The sequence below is a fragment of the Triticum dicoccoides genome, chromosome 4A (assembly GCF_002162155.2).
Source record: "Triticum dicoccoides isolate Atlit2015 ecotype Zavitan chromosome 4A, WEW_v2.0, whole genome shotgun sequence".
In the NCBI taxonomy this organism is placed as follows: Eukaryota; Viridiplantae; Streptophyta; class Magnoliopsida; order Poales; family Poaceae; genus Triticum; species Triticum dicoccoides.
In genome coordinates, this window is record NC_041386.1 from 49,818,127 (window position 1) to 49,832,591 (window position 14,465).

The 14,465-nt window shown below is 43.6% G+C and overlaps 2 protein-coding genes across 4 annotated transcripts; one reads left to right on the forward strand and one right to left on the reverse strand.

Moving 5' to 3' along the window:
• Nucleotides 1-772: 772 nt before the first annotated feature.
• On the forward strand, nt 773-8,304 carry LOC119284926 (mitotic checkpoint protein BUB3.2-like). Its single transcript, XM_037564113.1, has 9 exons — nt 773-1,061; nt 1,174-1,304; nt 2,544-2,626; nt 3,728-3,994; nt 4,600-4,675; nt 7,385-7,465; nt 7,552-7,630; nt 7,712-7,812; nt 7,899-8,304. The coding sequence occupies exons 1-9, from the start codon at nt 927-929 to the stop codon at nt 7,981-7,983; spliced, it is 1,038 nt and encodes a 345-aa protein (XP_037420010.1). The 5' UTR covers nt 773-926; the 3' UTR covers nt 7,984-8,304.
• Nucleotides 8,305-10,076: 1,772 nt separating this feature from the next.
• Nucleotides 10,077-13,590, reverse strand: LOC119284927 (GDP-mannose transporter GONST3-like). 3 transcript variants are annotated; one of them, XM_037564114.1, is made up of 3 exons: nt 13,239-13,590; nt 12,306-12,392; nt 10,077-11,439 (listed from the first exon to the last, which is right to left on the reverse strand). In XM_037564114.1, exons 2-3 carry the CDS (start codon nt 12,333-12,335, stop codon nt 10,348-10,350), a joined length of 1,122 nt encoding a protein of 373 aa, XP_037420011.1. In that variant the 5' UTR covers nt 12,336-12,392; nt 13,239-13,590; the 3' UTR covers nt 10,077-10,347. The 3 variants fall into 3 exon arrangements, with proteins under 3 accessions (XP_037420011.1, XP_037420012.1, XP_037420013.1); XM_037564115.1 differs by lacking the exon at nt 13,239-13,590 and adding an exon at nt 12,755-12,772; XM_037564116.1 differs by lacking the exon at nt 12,306-12,392 and having other exon boundaries at nt 13,239-13,589.
• Between the last annotated feature and the right edge of the window lie 875 nt (nt 13,591-14,465).

Genomic DNA, 14,465 nt, shown 5'->3' on the forward strand with positions numbered 1-14,465 from the left:
AATTTATGAACTTTTCAAACTCGTGAACCTTTTTCAAATATTTAAACTTTTAAAATTCACAAAACCTTTTCCAATATTGTGAACCCTTTTCAAATTTACAATTTTTTTCAAATTTATAAACTTGTTTCAAATTTGAGAACTTTTTCAGATTCACGAACACTTTTTCAATTTTTTTGTTTTTTTTTTCAAATTCGACAACGTTTTCAAATTCCTGAACCTTCTTCAAATGTTATGTTTTTTTAAAAAAATATGTATTTTTTAAAAAAATATGTAATTTTTTAAATTCAGGTTTTGTTCCAAACTATGATTTGTTTTCAAATTTGCGCATTTGTTGAAAATTGTTCACAAACATCATTCAAATTCCATGAGTTTTTTTTTCGAATTCAGCAAACTTTTTGAATTCCATGAAAATTTTCCACATCCATGAACTTTTTTTAGAACCCACACTGTTTTTTTATTTCACCAGAAAATTTAAAACTAACAGAAAAAATAGGTTTTCTCTGAGACTACAGAGTTCAGACCGACAACACCAGGAGACGATCGTAAACAAGAAGCGAGCAAAAAAAAAATCCGATCGCACGAGAGACTGCGGGAAGGAGCGAGCCAGCGTGGCGAATTGCTGGGCCGGCCCACAAAGCGGATACATGTGCGCCGAAGCTCTCTCAAGGAAAAGTCCACGAACCCCTCACAAAAAAAAGGAAAAGTCCACGATGTGCTAAAAAATCAAAGAGAGAAAATCCAGGCTATGACGCAATGGCATCTTCTCCAGCCTTCTTTTTCCTCCCGCAGCCTCCGTTCCCCGTTCCGCGCCGCCCTCCCGTTCTCCTCGCTCCGCCCGTTCTGGATTCAAATTTCGAATCCCCCCACCGTTTCCGCCCCCCTGCACCAAATACCCGACCCGATTCCTTTTCCTCCCCCCTCCCACCATGAGCGACGCACCCGGCGCAGCAGCCTCAGCTATGGGCAGCGGCAGGGAGCTCGCCAACCCGCCGTCGGACGGCATCTCCAACCTCCGTTTCTCCAACCACAGCGACCACCTCCTCGTTTCCTCCTGGGACAAGGTCAGCCGCCGCGCGCTCCCCCTCCGTTCCTCTGTTCCGGCAAGGCGTGGTAAACCCTAGCCGCCTGATCCGGCCGATCTGACCTCGTTTGGGTGCTTGCGCTCTGTTCCAGACGGTTCGGCTATACGACGCCGAGGCGAATCTGCTCAAAGGGGAGTTCGCGCACCCCGGGCCTGTGCTCGACTGCTGCTTCCACGACGACTCCTCGGGGTTCAGTGCTGGCGCCGACCACACCGTGCGGAGGTGAGGGCTGTTGTGTTTTGTTTTCTGCGCCTTTTGCATTCGATTTGTGGAGTTGGCAGGGCCGTTCGTGTAATCGATTGGGTTATAGATCTGCAACCAGTACGGGATGCCTAGGCTGTGTTTCGTTGGTGAGGAAGCGATGTGATTCATTTTTTATTTTTGGTGAACGCTCTCTATAAGGTTTGTGTTGTAAAAACAATCTATGAAAGGGACCTAGTTGCTTGGATATAGGTGCATGTATGTTGCCACATACACTAGTTCCAGCGCCATAAGGTGGGAAGTGCATATAAAGAAGCAATTTCACTAACTGTCATTTAGTAACTCTGATTTACTTCAATGTTTTTATCTGTTAGTGCTACTTAGCACTTAGCAAGTTATTGGTAGTACTCAAATTACAAGATAGGGCTGTAGATATGTTATAGCTGTGGAGATTGATTTTCTTTTAAAGAGGCATCTTCCCGGATAGTTTCTTTTAAAGAGATTGATTATACCAAACATTATCACTTAACTACAAAGAAAGAGTGAACCAATTAAGTTTGTAAAAGAAGTTCAACGTGCAGAAACGCGGGCGTGCACACACACACACACACACACACACACACACACACACACACACAAGGGGCCACGGCTCAAGTGCACACTCACGGATACAAACCCATGAGGGGGCCGTGGCTCAAGAGCTGAACAAACACACAAACCCACGAAAGGGCCATGGCTCAAGAGCACACACATACAAACCCACGAGGGGGCCATGGCTTGAGCCGAACAAACACACAACGACTGCATCTCGAAAGAGTAAAAATTGGATCATCCCAGCCTCCTGTGGGCATCAAGGCACCTGCTGCAACGCGTCCCTAGGAGAAGACGCATGGTGACGAAGACGCATCAACATCTCAAGGGTCGATGAGTTCTGGGTCCTGATCATTATATAAATTGTATGCTGATTAGACCTTGTTGCAGAATCACACATAAAAATATTTATGGTGGGAAAATTGTCCAGTCCCCCTTAAGATTATTAGTGGTGCATGAGTCTTAATTTGAGTGCTTCATGTAAGACTTACGAGCAATGTGCCCATATTTTGATTTGTTGTCAATTGAATGCTGGCAGGCAAGAGTAGCGACATTACTATCTGAATGTTGTTTGTGAATAAAAAATGTATCGTTGATTCCCTCCTGTTATTATTAGTTATGTCAAGATTTAGTAAGACTAAAAGAAACATGCTCAAATAACTATCCCAGATTATCATTTACTTCGTCAAAGGAGGATGTTCTGGGGCGTCATGATGCTCCAGTTCGCTGTGTGGAGTACTCTTATGCTGCAGGTACTTGTAACTACATCCTATTGGATTGCTCTTGCGTTTATGTTTTTGGACGTACATTTTCCGGACAAATACTGATGCAAATTGATTCAGTCAAACCAAAGGTTATTTACTGCATTAATCATATCATCATTAAGGATGCAGTTGATTTTCTTAGAGATCAGTACACATAGCACATTGCTAACTGAATTCATGTTTTATTCTTAATGACTATATTTTTGCACATCTAATCTTGTATAGAATGATCTTAGTTTCTAATTTTTACTTTGATTATACGGCTTTTTCATGCTGTCTGGCTTCTTGACATTGCTTTATCCATTTGGATGCATGTTCAGGGGATATCCATTTCATTGTACATTATGATAACTGGAAATATCTTTCTTCTAGATAGTCATTTCTACTTGGCCTAGTATTGATTTGGTTTGTCCTGTTGTGTGTTGGAATATTTGGTTGGTATTTGTTCACTTCGAATTGCCACCTATAAATTTGGGTACGTCAGTGTAGCCTCCATTGGCCTTAATTTAAGGGCAATGTTTTTGGGAATTCGAATTCCCATTATTCTGTGGGGTTGACTCTCATGAGAGTTTTTTTTCTGATTAGTACTCATGAGAGTTGTTGTCAAAGAAACCCTTCTACAAGTTTTAGTAGAGGGATTGGAAATTCATGGGAATTTTGTTTTAGTTGAATCATCTAGTACCATATATGTTTGTGTTTGAACTTTTTGTGATTTGAACCACATACAAACTATTACAATAAATTTACTGAGAAACACATTTTAAAAATGCGAAGAAAGTTCTTGTGTTTGAATTTGTACCTGATGATTTAACTAAAACAGACAGGACATGGAAATTCTATGTATGCCAAATGTTTCATATGAGAAAAGGGTAAAATCCAATGTTCCAGGCCCATATTCATTGATCCTGACTGAAAGACAGACTGGGCAAGTGTGCTTACTAATTTTTAAATGTTGTTCTAAATATTTGTAGGTTATGTCAAATATTGTCTAAAATGATTTCCAAAACTATTATCTGGCTAGTGTGAGATAATTTGATACATGAACAGAATAAGAATTTTGACTTTCAGTCTGTATATTTATCCATTTAGGACAAGTCATAACTGGCAGCTGGGACAAGACAATTAAATGCTGGGATCCCAGAGGAGTTAGCGGACCAGAGCGTACACTTGTTGGGACATATGCTCAACCAGAGCGTGTATATTCTATGTCACTGGTAGGAAATAGGTTGGTTGTTGCAACAGCAGGAAGGCATGTCAGTATTTATGATTTGCGCAATATGTCTCAACCTGAGCAAAAAAGGGAATCGTCTTTGAAATATCAAACACGCTGCGTCCGATGTTTCCCCAACGGAACAGGTAACTTGTTCTCTCTTTACTGTAGTTGCACTGCACGACTGCATGTTTCCCATTGTCACCCTTATTTCAACCATAAAGAAACATTGTGTACATTATCGTCATGTGGTTGCTTTTGATAAACCGCAATATTTGTGCTTTCTTTTGAAAGCCACCCTAGGTCTCTCCGGTTGTGCTTGAGCTTCTAAATACTTTATAAATTCAATCTTTCCAGTGGGCAAATGAGAAAAGTCATGAACCTGAATTGCATAAGCTAAGCTTCGTTCTGTAGATTTTGATTTGAATCTTATGGAATATGCTCCTCCAGGTTAAATTATTAAAAAAATGAAACGTTTATTAGTGCTAGATGACGCTAATACATGAATTTGAACATTACAAAGCTGGCTAAATTTATCTATAGAAGCACAAAAATAGGAATGAGCTATGCAGTTATACGGTTACTTCCACTTGGGAAAATGTAATGACTGTATTTTGAACCTTAGCAAGTACCAATACATAAGTGGCTGTAGCCATCAGTATGCTTACCAGAGTAATGTATGAACTGCAACAATTATGCGGCTCAAGCAGCCTTGATTTAGACTAACCTTCTGAAATCCTGCTTGCTTCAGGGTATGCTCTAAGTTCTGTCGAAGGACGAGTGTCTATGGAGTTCTTCGACCTGTCTGAGTCTGCACAATCTAAAAAGTATGTTCTCGGCACCGTAGGTTCAAGACATCTTCTTATGTATTTGTAATCATTTTACATTCACACTTGCTTCAATGCTTTCTAATATTCGTTTCTTGGAGCATAACACAGTTTAAATAACCGATTAAGAATTCTTTAAGCTTCTGTAGCTTGCTAATGTATTTGATTGTATCTTACTCCCTCTGTTCCTCAAACGAGGGTGTGAAATTTGTTTTGTTAAGACCAAGGAGATTTTGACCTTTTTACCCCTGGTTAATCACATGCTTTAGTAGTTATTAGCCCAGCACATGAACCCCACCATACTCTTTGCATGCAGCATGCATGAGCCAATATGAGCCGTCATTGCTTTGTTGGGCACATGCAAGACCAATTGATTTTTCCATTTATTCGTGGGTGTGGGATATGGCGAGAGAAGCAAATGGTTCTGTAGCACTAAAGGCCAGCATGGAAGGCGGAGAATTCAGCTGCAGCGTCTGTGTGTGTGTGACTTTGTGGTATTTTCGGCAGGTTTAGTGCTAAAATAGCGCAGCGCCTTCATTAATGGAAATTTTACCAAAAAAATAAACAAGTCTATCTACCTTAGAGCATCTCCAGTAGATGATGTAAAATAGACCGGGGCCACTTTTTACATCACGAGAAGGCAAAGACACTGCTCCAATAGATGATTTAGATGCAAATATTTTTACTTGAGGGATGGGGCGTGATGTAAAATAGGCCGCCAAGTGATGCAAATTTGCATCACTTGGGCTGCTCGAGCAAGTTTTGCATCACCAGAGGACCACATGGCTGGAGCAAAATTTGCAACACCAAGTGACGTTTTTACATCACTCTGTGCTCCAACAGATGATGTAAAATAGGGCACCCACAAGAAGACAACCGTGATGTATTTTGCAACACCTATTTTACATCATCTATTGGAGTTGGAGGTTTTGGTGATGTAAAAAAGCACTTTTAGGTGATGCAAATTTTGCTCGAACCACAATTTGGTGCCCTGTTTTACATCATCTATTGGAGATGCTCTTAAGGGAATGAAGGGAGTAGTATTTTGTCATCCTTTCATGCAGATCATATCTAGTTCAAACAATATGTAGGTGATAGAGGAAATCACTTTGGTTTGGACTACAAATTTAACATGGAAATTATAAAAACTAAATTTTTGTGTGGCATTATGTGTACTGTTTTACGGAAATTTGAAATTCAACCCCAGGTGGTGTTTGACACATCATAATGGAAGTTTACTCTACCATAAGTACCTTTCTGTGGCAGTCTTAGCTGCCTTTAAGTTTTTGTTAGGAACTTCGTAGGAGCTCAGGCATTCAGTGATGAGAGAGAAGGGTAGGCAGGTATGTCCCAGTTATGAGCCCTGAGTGGATAGCGGTGTGTTCAACACACTCAGCCAACCAAGTAGGCACTCCGCTCCAGCTGGCTTGATATCTTGACGATGACCGTAGCATGTCCACAATCCCACCAAGATACAACACACCTTTTATTTATTTATATTAGAAATGCAGAACACTGAAAAGAGTGGTCAGACTTGTTTTTTTCCGTGCCATTTCATTGATAGGTAGAGAGTGAAACAATTACAAGGTGTAACTCGCAAAACCACGCACACTATCTGGCGTGGTTGCGAGCGCATGAGCAGAACAAGAAAAAGGGATGCTCAGCCGTACAGATATAAGGTCTATGTCTCGGGTAACAGTAGGTTGAGCCCCCTGGCTCCACCTCTAGCCCAAAGTCTAGCTTCCTCGATAGTTCGGACAAGGTGTGCAATGGAGGACATCAAGGCATCGAAGATGCATCCATTCCAATGCTTCTGAAGCCACCAAGCAGTTAGCAGAAGAAGCAAGGAGATCCCCTTGCGCAAGGCAGGGGGCATGATCCCAAGAGACCATCCACCAGTCCAAGAAGGGTAGCTCCGGATGGGGAGGGTGTGCCGTGGTACGACACCAGGAAAGGATCTTGTGCTACACCTGATGGGAGAAGGTGCAGCAACCCATGAGGATTTGCCGCATGTCCTCAGTCTCCTGGTCGCAAAGGATGCACCGGTTGGCATGGGGAGGCACCTACAGGCAAGGCGGTCTGCAGTGCAGCATGTGTTCTGGAGGGCAAGCCAGATGAAGAACGCAACACGCAAAGGTACCCACGTCTTTCACATGAGGTGCCAATGCGGGGTCTGCGTGTCACCCAGCAATAGCGCTTCGTAGCAGGAGCTAGTCAAGTACTGTCCAGAGTCAGTCCAACGCCAATGAAGCACATCAGGGGTCGCCGGGAGGGGAGTGTGCCGGAGCCGACGCCAGAGGTCAACGTACTGGACCATAGTGGCGGGCTGGTTAAACTTGTTCATCACCAGTGGTAGCATAAACTGCAAGGCTCCAACCTGGATTGTTTTCTTAGTTTTTTGAATTATGCTTTGCGTTGGTAAAGGCAGTATAGCGACCTTGACTTTCTATATGATCAATCACTATTCAAGCGAGCAAGCTCATATGTCATACCATTTTAATGTACAACTGGCAGTCAACGATTCAACACTATAACCTAGCCTTTAGTTGTGCATTGGCAATCACTCTGCAGTGCTCACCCCTTTCCTGCAAAGTTATTAACTCAAAGAGACAGTCCGCTTACTTTCCCATGCAGCCTACACTGAACTATGGTGAAACTGGCTGTCCAGTTTAAAATACTTGTTTACTCAATGGTTAATTTCCTTTTCAGGTATGCTTTCAAGTGTCACCGGAAATCTGAGTCTGGCAGGGACACTGTTTATCCTGTCAATGCCATTGCATTCCATCCAATGTAAAGTTTCAGTGTTTAATTTGCTTGGTGATCTCTCATAGGATTATCTGTTCTCAGTTTCTTGCACTGTTATGTATTGTCTGCAGATACGGCACATTTGCCACTGGAGGCCATGATGGATTTGTGAACGTGTGGGATGGCACAAACAAGAAGAGATTGTATCAGGTAACTGGGTGATAGTTTTGCTTTGGTAGTACGATTATCTGAAGTGGCCTGGGTGTTCATGATCTTATACTTTCATCGCAGTACTCAAAGTACGCGTCAAGCATTGCTGCTCTGTCGTTCAGCAAGGATGGGCATCTGCTTGCTGTGGCATCAAGCTATGGTTACGAAGAGGGAGAGAAACCGTAAGACTGAACTTCGCTTACAATTTTCTGTCACTGCTCACTAACAGAACACAGAGTTGACCTACTGGCTCTTTTGCGATTTCCAGCCACGAGCCTGATGCAATATTTATCCGTGGGGTGAATGAAGTGGAGGTTAAGCCGAAGCCCAAGGCATTGGCCGCACCCCAGTAGTGCTTTAATCATTTCGCAAGAAGGTAATCAAATGCATCAGGTGTGTTGTCTGGGACAAGGCATTATGCAGAGAGCAAATGCGAGGCGTTTCTTTATCTAGTTCTCTTTTTAGTGTCAATTGCATTAGTTGACGGAATCCCTTCTCTATGTTGGAGTCAAATGGCAGTATATCTGACCATTTCTCTGTGTTGTTTCGCATGTATTAATGTCTAGAAAGAGTTGCTTGGGAGTGGTCATATTCGTTTTGTATTTTGATACAGAAACTGTTGCTTTTTTTATGTAGCTTATATATAATCAATTTAGTTTTGCAACTTTCGTATATGATAAAAGAGGCTAAATCTGTCGAACTTATGGGCTGGTGCTAATTTGACCGGACGTAATCGGTTGTTGGAGCAAGTATAAAAAAATGATGCAAGCGAGCTATAGGAGTTGCCACAACAGATTTGTGTTAAGTAGAGAGGGAGAAGAAAGAAGATAAGAATGTTGTAATTTATAGTCAGACATGGCATGTTAATAAGTTAAAGAGGTGGGCCAGGTATAAATTGTGTGGTATACCTCTATAGCTAACTATAATGGATTTTATTTTTTTGCGGGGAACTATAATGGATTATTAGATTGGCTATAGATGATAGACAATAATATGTGAGATTTCTCAAAGGAAAATATAATGAGCTAGTTGTCGGAGTGAACACTGGCACCAAGGAATCTATTATATTATCAAAATACCTGTGTGTTGCCACATGAAATACTCCCTTTGTCCGGAAATACTTGTCATCAAAATGGATAAAAGGGGATGTATTTAGACATATTTTAGTTCTAGATACATCTCTTTTTATTCATTTTGATGACAAGTATTTTCAGACGGAGGGAGTACTAACTTATACGTGTGTTTGAGTAAGTGATTATTTGTGGGGTCAAATGGGTGATATATATGTTCCTTCTGCGCTGCAGCAAACTCATGTCTTCTCTTTGGTGATCGTTCTGCTTCCTTTCTTCTTGGCACATTTAGCCCTATAAACTTGCAGTCATCGCTCTATTGTTCTTGATAGCGGGCTGCCAAACACTTATGTAACCGGAATATTGAAGAGGTGGGATTAAACCATTGATCCGTATGTAACCAAACAGATGTAGTTTGTGGGAGAGCTGACATGTAACCGAATACCATGCTAGTTTGGGGGAGAGCTGGCATGTAACCGAACACCATGCTAGTGTTTCTGCTCTAATGCAGTCTGAGGTTTTGCAATCAAACGAACTGCAGAACATGGTTTAGAGCCTGCATTAGCTCAGTCAGGCCAAAAATAATGTAGATAACCAAACATGCCCTAAGTGCTACTCCGTATTTAATTTGTGAAAGGTGTGTGCATCTCACCCAAGCGGTTTAGACTTTTGTCTTCGCGAGCCCATCTCCAAGCGAAGCTTTTCGCCTGGCTTGCCCTTTGCGACCCATGTTGGACATGCAATAGGCTTCAACGTGGAGGGCTGCAGCACCAACCGCACTGTCCACTGTGTTGTCAACAACCGGAAATGATCTGCCACCCTTTTGATGGAGTGACTCTTCTCAAACTGATTAGATTCGACATGTTAAGCAGGGACAGCAGTTAATGAGATGACAGGTCAAGTTCAACCTCATGCCAGTCCTCTATCTATGTACTGCGACATTTGGCTCGAGCAAAATGCGCAACTTTTTTACAAGGTGGCTAGCAGCCGACAGGTTGCCATCTACAAAACCAGGGCGGACACTGCTCTTGCCGACATTTGCGAGGAACTATGTCAAAATCCTATGGGCTTTTGCTGTTCATTCGCCCTATCCCATTTGTCTTGTAAATACTCTATTCTGTCTTAGTACAAATGACACACATAGCCTGTGCGTTTTCTAGAAAAAACAACTGATCAACAAAATATAAATGGCCTTTTACACCCAAACGGAGGAAGTACAATATAATTGGCCAACCAGCAAGACTACCAAAATCAGAAGTTTCAGACTTGCATAAGCCGTCAGAGTATGTCTACCTATTCATGAACCATGAATAATACTGATGAAGTCAGACAAAATTTGCTTCACCCACAAAGGAGAAGAAAAAACTATTGCCGCAGAGTGAATAAGTACATCCTTTGTATTTCTGGAATATGGTAAATAGCATACATGGTTCAGTATACATGGGATTCGACCCTGGTATGTTGAGGTGTCTGGTACCCTACACCACCACCACAATCCTGTCTAACCAATGAAAAACAGTATACAATAACAAAGATATTGTAGAATGAAATTTAGTTTCTCTTGAAACACCGATGTTCTACAGCATGTTCAAGATTCCTCATCTGAGATATACCACGAATGGGTTGCCGAGGGAAGGTAAAGTAAGCTTATGAGGAATGCTTTTGACTTGGGTTGCTCTCATGCCCGGGCTGAATCTGCAGCAAATTCTGCCCCTCTTCATCGTCCTCTTCCTTTGGCTCGATCTTGGGCACCTTGGGCTTTGTGGTCGATTGCTGGTAGAGAACACCACCAGACATGCATATCAAGAGCCCAATTGTCCCCACAAGGGACGCATGCTTGTCCCAGATAAGCAGATTGATCACGACGGTCAGGAGCTTGTTCACTATACCGAGCACCGTAAATCCAGTAGCAGAGATGGCCCGTCTGCAGGAGAATCCAAAGAAGGATATAGATAACCCAAACAGGCATGACAGAGCAACAGGAAGGACCACGTCGAACGATAGCCAGTTTGTTGTCATCTTGGAGCTGTCGACCTTCATCTGATTAAACTCTCCCATTATAAGGAGCTCAAGGGGGAACAACAACAGAGCCTCAAGGTTGTTGTAGAGCACAAGACCCCATGTGTTCAACCCGATGGTCATGACGACGTGCTTGATGTACACGAAATCAATAGACATGCTCGCTAGATAGGCTATTGCCCAGCTGTAAGCAGTCAGGGTGAACTGGTTATCTGTGAAAACATATATCACACTTCCACCAAGTATAGTGGAAAGTGAGAGCCATGTCTTGAATGATGGGCATGGTTGGTGAAGGTAAAGTGTCTCCCCAATGGCCACAAATATCGGCACAGCAGACCGAAACACGATGAAAGTGTCCACATTGGCATGCATCAGGAGCTCGCTGTTTGTGAAGATTGAGATGTAGAACATAACAGCAGCAGGTAGGAACTTCCACATGGTCCTCAAATTCAGCCTATCTGGCTCAATAAGCTTTAGCTGTCCACACAGGAGAACTCCAGCAACACTAGTGAGGTACTGTAAGGCTGTCAGTGCTCCAGGGTAGGGAAACTTCATGATTGCCCATTTGTTGATAATGGAGAGCAGAGATGCTGACAGGCAATAACCAGCAGCCACACCATAGACTGAAGCGTGGCGCATAAGAGTGCTCCATGTGTTATTCCAAGCTCCAGTTTTCTCGACTGAACCATCTTCTTTTGAGGGCTCTGAGAGATTAGACATCTGCAATCATTTAAAATAGTTTTATCAACTATGAAAGTCATGCAAAAAGCAATTGGAGAAGCCCAAGACAGTTAGATGTCATATACAGGTGTAGTAACTGACAGAGCAGAGAAGTACTTCGAACTTTTGTGCAGAGATATGATCTGGGTTCCATACATAATTTGTACAAGGTAAGTTAACATAGCAGTTCTGATGAACATGATTATCTGCTTTACTTCTAAAACCCAGTAACTCGTGCGACTGAAAATAATCAACATATTTTTGCTGAATTTAAGCTAGCATTGACTTTGAACGAAGAATCTCCCTTCGAGGATGCACCTATGTGCGAACGCCATATATTTCAGAGAAAAAAGTAGTTCAAAGGCATGATCCATAAGGTACAAGCAACCAAAGCTGATTTTCTGAACCCAAGAAAAAAAGTGATGATTGAATGATCCTGACAAATATGGAGAAACTTTACAGACAGGACACCTCAAAGAAAGCAAGTACCCGTCCACTTCCTATAATTGTCTCTAGCAAACAATCATCCTCTTATATATTGCTATAAAGTACAAAACTACTCCTTAGAAATCGAGCTAACTGTGCTGACTGTGCACCTCCATGTGTTCTCCTTTGATCTTCAGCAAACTTTAGAGGTTAATCATGGTAAACAGTCGAGCAGGTCAAGGCCCGAAACCAAAAAAGGAAACAGACAAGTACTAAAAACAGGTTTCAGCTCCCAAGAAAAGGGTCAAAGGAAGAAGAGGAAACAATAGCAGCACCAAGAAAGAAACACTTCATGAAAGATCTAGTAGCATATCAACCATGCCAACCAAGAAACAATTTCATCAGAACTGAAGAAAAACCAAGCGAAGAAGAAGCAATACCTGGAACCGGCCAACCCGAGCAGGAGCCATGATCCCGAGCCCAAATCCAACAACAGCAAGCGCTCTAGCAACGAAGCATGTATCCTTCTAAACAAAGCCGAGGGTCAGGGCTTAAGGTGGCAAAGGAGGAACGAAGACCAGTATGCAACAAGCCAACAACCACCTAGCTAAGGCCAATCAGCTAATAAGCTCTCATATAAGGTGGCCACACGGAACGATCCATTTGCCCACGACGGCCATGTTCGGCATGTGAGTCAAACATGGTAGGAGCACGTCACAAGCGCATCAGCCAGTGGCCATCAGATCGGAGAACGGGTAAGAGAATTGTGCAAGAATATTCAGCACAACACCTAAGCGGTTTGGCCAAGTCAATCAAGACGAGGTCGCAATCATGGAACGTGCTAGCCAGTTGCCCGCAAGGAAACAAAATTAGCATAGCGACGCACTACCTCAGGAAGACAGGGGAGCTTCTTCCCCCACACCCCGCGCAGCCTGTGGGGAGAGGCGAACTCAACTGGAAGAAGAGATGCCCCTCAACTACCGCGACGTGACGCAAGTTAAAAAAGTGGCTGTGGGCGCACGGGGTGTTCCCCTGCACTCGCTAGCTGCTGACGAGGGCCTCGCGATCGAGCCAGCTCAACCGACTGCTGCGACGCGCCATGATTATGATTGAAGCGCTGGAGTTAGTCGCTGAAACATGCATACATGTGGCGGACGGAAGGAATGGCATCAAATGATTCGGAGAGGAGGAACTGGAGATCGTTAGGTGGACGCAAGCCGCCGGTCAGGACCACGGAATATCCACTACAGTTTTTAGCAGCGAAGCGGAACACGTCGCAACTGTGAACTGTAACCACGGGCCAAGATCGGAGTTTGACGCCTGAACAGAGGGGGGACGGGGGTGGAAGTAGAACCTCGCGGGAGGCGGCTCACCTTCGTTTGTGGTCGAAGTCACATGCGCCGCTCCTGGACGGATCCGCCGGCGGTCGAGGAGGGAGAGCGGGTGGAGGGGTCGAGCGAAGAGCGGCGGGATGCTGTCCGTCGACTGAACCGCGGGGCGATTTATGGAGGGGTTCGGGCAATGCTTTTGAGGCGGCGGTCGCCGGATCTGGACGCTGCGGAGGGTCAACGAGGGATCGCCTCGGGTGATTGGGCGCGCGATCGCGTGGGGTTTGGGGTTTGGAGGCGGGAGCGAACGGGATGGAGATTAGCCAGCTCTGGCTTCTGACCCGGGAGAGGCGGGAAGAAGGAGCAGATCTCGAGGCGCTCGTTTGGCTGGACCGTAGCGACGAACGGCAGGACGGCCGAGCCGGCCGCCCGGCGGGGACCGGGATGCCGTCTCTGTTCATTTTTAATTGCCTTCCGTTTCAGCTTCGGCACGAGGGAGATTCGCCGGATCTCGCGCCCGAGCCGCGCAAGCGCAAGGGCAACCTCGCCGAGCCACCTTCCAATTCCAAGCAATGGTAACGGTTCAGCGAGTCAGCAACTCCAGCAAGCTTCCTTGAAAAGCTTTCCGTAAAAGCCGTTTCACGGGATATCTGCATAATTTAATAGAAATTGTGCTGATGACTACTCCCTCTGTAAACTAATATAAGAGCGTTTAGATCACTACAGAGGGAGTACTTTTTTTCTTTCTTGGTCATCGTTCTCTAATTATTTTTCATTAAACTAGGTATGTGCCCCTGCATTGTCACGGGTCAATTTTTTTTAACATGATAAGATGATCATAGATAACAAATCTTGATGCAAAGCAAATAGGAAAAAAAAAAGATTATGTATTGGCTATAGAGTATACACTTTTAGCCATTTTTTAAAACCGATAAAATAGTTATGCGTCCATGATTAGTATGATTTATTGGGTTACCAAATATAGGAGATTGATTGATACTATTTATATTTGCTTATATGGGGCGTGGATTTATTGCTATTTATTGGATTACCAAAGATTGGTATCGGGTTTTATCATAAGAAACAATTTATTTATGGACCGTGAATTTATTGATACAAGCAGAATGCTCGTGCTTTGCTACGGGCTATTTGTTATCTTATCCTCAAAACCCGAGCCCAACACAAGACCCCACCCCACGATGCACCATTTTCTTTTTCTATCGGGCCCTCCCCTTTCCTCTCAGTTTCCCGCCGTAGCGGGACATTTCTCGC